The following is a 9,274-nucleotide window of genomic DNA, read 5'->3' on the forward strand; positions in this document are numbered from 1 at the left end:
GAGGGTTAGTCGCCCGCCTGCTGGAGGATACAGGGTGCCAGAGGGTTAGGCGCGAGCCCGATGGGTCACAGGCGTGCCCAATGGAGGATTACGGGCGTTGGAGGGTTAGGCGCGCGCCCGATGAAGGGTCAGGGGCATGCCCGATGGAGGATTAGGGGTGCTGGACGGTTAGGCACGCGCCCGATGGGGGCTCAAGGGCGTTGGACGGATAGGCGCATCCCCGATGGGGGCTCACGGGCGCTGGAGGGATAGGCGCGCGCCCGACGGGGGCTCAGGCGCGCTAGGTGGGGCGCGTGAGGGAGGGAGGACGTCTTCCGGGTAGAGGGTGGGGGAGGGAGGAGGTAGGGGAGGGTGCACAAGAAAGGGGCGTCTCTGAGGATCCGAGGGAGGGAGGGAGAGGGAGAGCCGGAGCCCCAGTGAGCGGACAGGTTTCTGTCTCTGCAGTCTAACAGGGTTACGGAACATTTCTGTCCTAGAAAGTGTAGCGCGCAGGGCCCAGTCGTGGCTTTTGTCGTGAAAGAATATATATGATGAACACATGGTTCCATGTGGGAGAACTGCATTTCAGTCTTTCTTCCAAAGAGTGAGGGGAAGGAGAAAAGAAGCAGAACAGCGACAGCGAAAGGGAAACAGGGCTGTTTCTGGTTTGTTTTGTTTTCCCCTAGAAATGCGAGCTAACAGCATTCCTTTGCTTGCCCTGGAGGCCGTCAGTCAGGGCTGCAGTGAAGCCTGAACTTCTTGAAGGCAGGAAAATAAGGAGCCCAGAGGCGCAGACAGCAGTTGACGACTCAGGCCAAGTTATAATAAATAAAGCCGTAGTGTCAAATCCCAGGTCCTTGAATTTTATCAGGGGAGGACAGGCCATTGTGAGAACAAGTAAGGAAAAGAAGTAGGTTTATCTTAGGACTTATATATGTTCTGAAGAGTTTTTTAAATGAGCGATTGGACGTGGCGGTTAAAGTTATGTTTATCTGTAATAACATAAAGGGAGACTGCTTCTAGTGGCCCCAATTTTTGTATTGAATAAGGCAGCGCATGAACGGACATTTTTAAAAATTATAGTGGAAATTCACAAGTACACGTCTGAACCGAGTGGAGCCGAAGCCGCCCTCTAGCAACAGGTGGGCGGCAGCTCAGAGGACCCCGTTTCCACCTGAGGCAGTGTCTCCCTTGTTAGGCTCCCGCCAACAGGGATCATAAAAGCCTGCCTCCGAAATTCTGAACATGAAGGGCCTCAGGGGCAAGCAAGTGCTTTGTGAAACCCTGTTCTTCAAATTAACTTCCATCCTTCACGTATTTCCAGCCTACATCTAGTGAAAATGGCGAATGGGGTAAAGTAACATCTAAAACCTGCTTAGAGAACCGTTTTGTCTCGCTCCCACTTGCAGATGGTGTTTTTTGGCTACATGGTTTTCAGTATCCTCTTTGGCCTCCTGGCTGACAGATATGGCCGCTGGAAGGTAGGTGAGCCCTCACAGTAGCATTTGGAGTAGTCTTTCATGTATTCTTTTGGGGCAACCTTATCACTGTTTCTCTTTAGTAGGCATCTCCCTCCCAATACCCAAGATAGAAAATGCACATATTCCCTCCCTAATGGAACATTCCAGGCTTATCTTCTGGACATTTTTCTCAGGGTACCTGTGCCTGTGGCTGTTCCTCTGCAGTCCAGGTGTGGAGTGAAAGGAGATGCAGGTATTATAGAGTTCTAAGAAATCTCTACCAAGAAGGACTAAAGGAATGAAGGCCGCTAAGTGGCTCTATTTGAACTTTTAAAGGTTGGGACTTAGAAGCAGTCATGGCTTGGTTAGATGCCTCCACCATGTCCAGTTTACTGTGGTGGGTTGAGAACAGATGGTGGCTCTGATATCTGATATCAGTGGGGGCACACATCTGTTCTCCATTTATCCATAAGTTCACTTCTAATGAGTTAATAAGGGGAATGGAAGAGGCCCCTTTTGCCCTTCAGAGCAGCCCTGTTGGGAGGTTTTTTTCCTTTGGTTTTTGTTTAAGTGACTAGTCCACTGCTGCAGCGGCAAACTCAGAAGAAGCTGTTCTTTCAGGGAGACAACTACGTGCCATGAATGAATGTCCATAAAGTCTCTAGCCCCGCAGAGCACCCAAGTGGGTTCGGAGGGAGCAAGTCTCCCTTAACTTTGGGGCGAGAAAACTCACCCTCAGGCACCTATCTGTTTGAGACTTAGCAGGAGCTGGTCACAAATGAGAAGTCCAAATTACAATCAGTGGGAAACAGACGCAAGTTTTAAAGCCTGTGATGGAATTTTAGGACAAGAAAAAGTCAAACCACTAGTGCTGGATGGCCAAGACCGTAAGCCAAACCTGCTCTCATGAGGCAGAGGCTGAGAAAACAGAAGTCCTCTGCGCAGCCATTCGCCTGAATGTCCTGTCCAGGGACAGAAATGGAAGCCCTTGCTCTTAAATGAGAGAGTTTATAAAGAAGCCCCCCAAACTCTGGACCTCAACCTAAAGGAAAGGAGGGCCAGATTCAGAAAGACTCACCCTTTGCCCCCAGTGAAATCTCTGGAGTTAGGGGAACACAGTGGGTTCGTGCAGCAAGTTCAGGAGGAGACTGTGGGTAATTGGGGGGGTAAAGGGTGGTGTTGCTCTGAACCCTGCCAGCTATGCCAGAAATATTGACCTAAAGGAAGAAACAGAGGCAAAATGAATTTAAGTAGGGAGTTTATTTGGACCAAGATTGAGGATTGCAGCCCAGAAGTCATACAGTCCAGTTGTCCTGAATAGATGCTCCGATTAGCAGCAGTGACAACTGGGTTTTTTAAAGGAGGGGAGAAAAGAATTTGGGGGCACTTCCTAAGTTATTTACTAATAATTTACATTGGTTCATTAAAATGGTAAGCTATCAGCTGATTCTACATCGCTCTTTGTGTCACAAAATCTAAAAACATGGAGATAATGGATGAGCGTCACATTGTGCAACTTGTGGTTAACATTTTAGGTGATTTATCAGCTAGTCTGGAAACTACAGGGAAGGTAAGAAAAACAAAATGCCTTTATACAATTACCCTGGGCATGGGTGCGGGAATGTGACTGGAGTCGCATGCTCCTGTGTCTCTGGACCTGATAAATTCTGCATACCTCACATTCCTCAGGCTGCTCTGAGCCGCTTTTCTTTCTCAAGCTGATGGATGTACGGAGTTAAAACATGTTAGAATGAGGACATTTGCAGGTATAAACATAAGCAGCTACACATTTAGCTCACATTGGTATAACTTTGAAACTAGCTACTTGCTCGAAGTCACGTACCAACTAAGATTAGACATCAAGACATAAATTACGTCTTCTGGTTACAAACCCAGGTCTGTCTTTTCTATTTGCTTGATTTCTGGTGAAATCTTCTCTAAGCATAAACACAAATGGAGGAACCTCAAAGGAAAACATTAATAGAATTGGCTGTATGTTTTAAAGTACATGAAATAAATATCATAGATTCTTGTAAATTTGAAAACACAAGTATCTCAAAAAGCACAAAAAAGGCATTTTATAAAAGAAATACAAATTGTCAAGAAACCTTGAAAAAACATTAAAGCACAAGAGTTATCAAAAACAAAATACATAGTAAGATATAATTTTTCCTCATCAAATATGTAAGGAACTTTTTCCTTAAAGAGTCCTGCACCGTTGAAATGGACATTTTCGTGCCTTGCAAGTATATAGACACCCTTATTATGTACCCTATTGGTATTATTATATCATTATTATTATATAATATTATTAAACCCTATTGGTATGATTTTTTCTGACCATCAGCTTGGCAGTATGAATCAGGAACCTTGAAAATATTCTGCTAACCTGAACATTTGTCTTCCAGAAATCTAGCTTGCTAAAGATATCAGGGCATAACGGCTTATGCAGATATCATCCCAGCTTATTTTAATAATGAGAAGATCCGAAACAACTTTAACAGTAGAGCAAGGTCTTATGTATTATATTACATGTATGAAAGTACATCTTTCCACTGCACTATTTACAGCCATTAACACTTTGTTTTCTCTTACAAACAGAGAAGATAAAACAGTGTTAAGAGTATTTTCTCTGGGTTGGACAATCAATGGTGATTTCAATTTTTACATTTTCTTTTTTCTTCTGTATTGTTTACTATGAACTTATATGATCCTTATAATTAAAGAAAAAGCAAATACCTTAAACGTTCTCCTTGTACTCCTCCCAACATACTGCCTCGTTCTGTCCCCAACAGCCCTGTGAGTAGGGAGGACACGTTTTTGCCTTTTGATGTCCAAGTTCAGGGACCTGCCACCCGTGAGGGTGGGCACAGCAGGGTAGTTTTAAAGAACGGTCTGAACTTGGTAGGTCTGGGCTTCCAGACAGTAGAGTGGCATGGATTGTATTGTTGGATGATTGTGAAGACCATTGGGCTGGCTATCGATTAGCTCCTCAGAGAAGCAACTATCAGAATGGAAACAGAAAATCACCTTCAGATGTTAGGGCTTCTTCCCTCCCCGCATTGAGGCAGGTCCCATTCATGTGTTCTGTTGTTTCAGATTCTGCTCATCTCGTTCCTGTGGGGAGCCTATTTCTCCTTGCTGACCTCGTTTGCTCCTTCGTACGTCTGGTTTGTCTTCCTGCGGACGATGGTGGGCTGTGGTGTGTCCGGCCACTCACAGGGGTAAATATGTCACCCAGAGGGCCTGAGACAGAAATGTGTACCCCTGCAGGTCCTGATGCACACACCGCACTTAATGGACCAAAAGCATTGTGAACCCAGCATATCTGAGACAGGTTTTGGTCCATTTAGAAAGTTTATTTTTGCCAAAGTTAAGGATGTGGCCATGATACAGCCTCAGGAGGCCCTGAGGACACATGCACAAGGTGGTCGGGGTAGAGCTTGTTTTATGCATTTTAGGGAGACGTAATACATCAATTAATACATGTAAGATTGACACTGGTTCCATCTGGAAGGGCAGGACAACTCAAAGGGTGGGGGGCTTCCAGACCACAGGTAGATGTAAATCCAGACCACAGGTAGATGTAAACATATGACTTTTTTTTTTTTTTTGAGATAGAGTCTTGCTCTGTTGCCCAGGCTGGAGTGCAATGGCACAATCTCAGTTTGCTGCAACCTCTGCCTCCTGGGTTCAAGCAATTCTCCTGCCTCAGTCTCCAAGTAGCTGGGATTACAGATGCCTGCCACGATGCCTGGCTAATTCTTTGTATTTTTAGTAGAGATGGGGTTTTGCCATGTTGGCCAGGCTAGTCTTGAACTCCTGACCTCAGGTAATCCACCTGCCTTGGCCTCCCAAAGTGCTAGGATTACAGGTGTGAGTCACCATGCCCGGCTGATCTAAACATATTCTGATTGGCATTGGTTGAAAGAGTTGTCAGTAGAAAAGAATGTCTAGTTTAAGACATTCTGGTCTCCACAACCAAGGTTTTATCATGCAAATGAAGCCTCCAGGTAGCCAGCTTCAGAGAAAATAGATTGTAAATGTTTCTTACCGACTTAAGGTCTGCGTTGATGTTAATACTGGAAAGGTATAATGAGGCATGTCCGACCGCACTTCCTGTCGTGGCCTGAACCAGTCTTTCAGGTTAAATTTTAGAGTATCCTGGCTGAGGAGGGAATCCATTCAGATGGTGGTGGTTGGGAGGTGAATGGGGGTGGGGGGACGGGATGCTTCAAATTTTATTTCCGATTTACAGCATTAATAAGTTACAGATGTGTGGAAGTCACTTGTGCAAATTCAGTTTGAGCTTTGTTTGGTTTTTAGTGATAGCTGCTTATTTAATGCTCCAGCAGGAGCAATTTTCTCCTTAAAATGATGCTTGATGGTGAGGCTAACAGAGTGCTAGATCAAGCATGTGTTTGTTTTTTCATAAGGTTATTCATTGTTTTGTAGATGTGTAATATTTTGTTACAGTAAATGCTAATGAAAAGTGCCATATTAGGTAACAAAAATATCAACCCAGGCTGGGCGTTGTGGCTCGCGCTTGTAATCTGAGCACTTTGGGAGACTGAGGCAGATCCCTTGAGCCCAGGAGTTCAAGAGCAGCCTGAGCAACATAGTGAGACCCTCTCTCTTCAAAAAAAAAAATTTTTTTTGAAGTCAATCCAAACATCATTTATTAATTTCTTAAATTTGTTGGAAGAGTTTAGTTTGACCATAAGCCCCTGTAACATTTAGGAGTAACTATTTTTAAGTACTATCACCCTATGATTGAAGAGTCCTCTTGTAAAAGGGAGGGGGGGAATATGTCAGATGGGATCGAACTAGAGTGACTCCATCTTGAATAGGGACTGGGTAAAATGAGGCTGAGACCTGCTGGACCACATTCTCAGGAGGTTAGGTGTTCCTAGTCACAGGAAGAGATAGGCGATCAGCAGGACTGCTTTCACAAGATACAGGTCACAAGAGACCCCGCTGATAAAACAAGGTGTGGTAAAGAAACTGGCCTAAACCCACTAAAACCAAGATGGCGACCAAAGCGAGCTCTGGTTGTCTTCACTGCTTTTTATACTCTAATGATAATGTATTAGCATGCCAAAAGACACTCCCACTGGTGCCAGGACAGCTTGCAAATGCATGGCAATGTCCAGAAATTACCCTAAATGGCCTAAAATAGGGAAGAACCCTCAGTTGCAGGAATTCCCCACCCCTTGAATTAACAGGGCCCCTTGGGCTCTTCTCTTCTTAGTGCCTTGGAGCAGGTTATTCTTAAAATATTTTAGGAGATGTCAAAGCACCTAATTACTGCCTTCATGTGTTAGAGAAAGAATTGTTCTTCCCTGGGGCATACTGTAAACTTTGAGCTTTGAAGCCCTAAAGGAGTAGAAGCTAAGTAAAAATGTAAAACATTCCCCAGGAAACAGCTCAATAAATACGTTAAAATCCCCAAATTCTGGCTAATAACAGCAGCAGAGAAGAGCAATTAGAAAACTGATGGAATATGTTTCCATTTATTCTATTCACAAAGAAAATATGTACTTAATTAGAAACTTGTGCCTTGACTGTCCTCATGAATTGAGAGAACTATTTACCTTCTCTTGGGTGTATTTTCATTTGCCAATATGTTTTAGAAAAGAGAATCAGGCTGAGTGCAGTGGCTCACCCCCGTAATCCCAGCCCTTTAGGAAGCCGAGGTGCAACAGTTGCTTGAGGCCAGGGTTGGCAATATAGCAAGATCCCATCTCTACAAAAAATTAAAAAATCAACCGGGTGTGGTGGTGAGCACCTGTAATCCCAGCCACTTGGGAGGCTGAGGTGAGAGGATCTCTTGAGCCCAGGAGTGTGAGGCTGCAGTGAGCTGTGATCAAACCACCGTACTCCAACCTAGGAGACAGCTAGACTTTGTCTCATAAATAAATAAATAAATAAATAAATAAATAAATAAATAAGAAAAGGGAATCAGGCTTGGGAAAACATTTTGCCAGTGCTTCCCTTGGCAAAACAGATAAGGCTTATATTTCTTTCTTTTTTTTTTTTTTTCTTTTTGAGATGGAGTTTTTCTCTTGTTGCCTAGGCTGGAATGCAATGGCACAATAACGGCTCCTCACAACCTCCACCTCCTGGGTTCAAGTGATTCTCCTGCCTCAGGCTCCTGAGTAACTGGGACTACAGGCATGCGCCACCACACCTGGCTAATTTTGTATTTTTAGCAGAAACGGGGTTTTTCCATGTTGTCCAGGCTGGTCTTGAACTCCCGACCTCAGGTGATCCACCCACCTCGGCTTCCCAAAGTGCTGGGATTATAGGTGTGAGCTACCGCACCCGGGCAGGCTTACATTTCTTAAGTGTTAGAAGGTTTCAAGTATTGGGAGTAAAGATGTAAACTCAGGAGCAGCTGTCAGTTTAGTTCTTAGTGTTCTCTTATGTGGATATTAGCTGTCACAATTCTCTTCTGATATATAATCGACATCTATGCTTTTGAATTCTTTATCCCTGTGACAAGAAAAACTGATTATTTTTTAAAAGATTATTTAGTTTTTTTAAAACAAAATTGTGCTTTTTCCCGCTTCCTGTTTAGGTTAATCATAAAGACTGAATTTTTGCCCACGAAATACCGAGGCTATATGTTACCCTTGTCTCAGGTAAGGCAACATAGGAGTTCTACCTGCCTTTGGCATCCTATAGGATATGATGTGCATACAGGCATACCTTGGAAATATTGCTGGTTTGGTACCAGATGGCGGCAATTAAGCGAGTGTCAGAAGAAAGTGAGTCACACGGCCTTTTTGGTTTCTCAGTGTGTGTAAATGTTATGTTTACACTATACTAAAGTTTAGTAAGTGTGCAATAGCATCATGTCTAAAAAGCAAGCTACACACCTTAATTTTAAAATACTTGATTGCTGATAAATTCTAATGATCTCCTGAGACTTTAGAGGGTCATAATCTTTTTGCTGGTAGAAGGTCTTGCCTCAGTGTTGATGGCTGCTGGCTGATCAGGGTGGTGGTTGCTGAACATTGGGGTGGTTGTGGCAATTCCCTAAACAAAGATAACAGTGAAGTTTGCCACATCAATGGACTTATTTTCCTGAATGATTTCTCTGTAGGATGCAATGCTGTTTGATAGCATTCGACCCACAGTAGAGAAACTCTTTCAAAATTGCAGTCAGTTCTCCCAAACTGTGCCACTGTCTTATCAACTAAGTTTATGAATATTCTAAATTCTTTGTTGTCCTTTCAACAACGTCATAGCCTCTTCACCAGAGTAGATTTCATCTCAAGAAATCACTTCTGTTGCTTATCCATAAGAATATAATCCTATAATATATATTACAGTAATAAATGAATATATACATATATTACACAAATATAGTATATATCACACTAATATATTGATGTACATATATGTAAATTATATGTAAATATATTAGTATAATATATACATAGTAGTATATATACATTTATATGCACATATATTACTGTAGAGTGTGTGTGTAGGGGTGTGTGTGTATGTGTGTGCATGTGTAGCTTATATCACCTTGGAGGATAAGTGAGGCTCTTATATTTTTATTTTATTTTTTTTGAAACAGAGTTTCACTATTGTTGCCCAGGCTGGAGTGGAATGGCGCGGTCTCAGCTCACTACAACCTCTGCCTCCTGGGTTCAAGCAATTCTCCTGCCTCAACCTCCCGAGTAGCTGGGAATACAGATGTGTGCCACCATGCCCGGCTAATTTTTTATATTTTTAGTAGAGATGGGGTTTCACCATGTTGGCCAGGCTGGTCTCAAACTCCTGACCTCAGGTGATCCACCTGCCTTGGCCTCCCAAAGTGC

General features: G+C 43.4%; 1 protein-coding gene across 2 annotated transcripts in view; it reads left to right on the forward strand.

Moving 5' to 3' along the window:
- Positions 1–9,274, forward strand: part of SVOPL (SVOP-like) — an 89,081-nt gene that overhangs the window by 14,990 nt on the left and 64,817 nt on the right. Inside the window, exons 4-6 of one of the 2 annotated variants that reach the window (XM_011995475.1) lie at positions 1,389–1,460; positions 4,539–4,663; positions 8,020–8,083. In XM_011995475.1, coding sequence (XP_011850865.1) covers positions 1,389–1,460; positions 4,539–4,663; positions 8,020–8,083 — 261 coding nt within the window. Of the gene's footprint in view, positions 1–310; positions 319–1,388; positions 1,461–4,538; positions 4,664–8,019; positions 8,084–9,274 lie in introns of those variants that run through there. The other variant, XM_011995476.1, reaches the window with a different exon arrangement.

This window comes from Mandrillus leucophaeus, unplaced genomic scaffold, assembly GCF_000951045.1.
Source record: "Mandrillus leucophaeus isolate KB7577 unplaced genomic scaffold, Mleu.le_1.0 Scaffold49, whole genome shotgun sequence".
NCBI lineage: Eukaryota > Metazoa > Chordata > Mammalia > Primates > Cercopithecidae > Mandrillus > Mandrillus leucophaeus.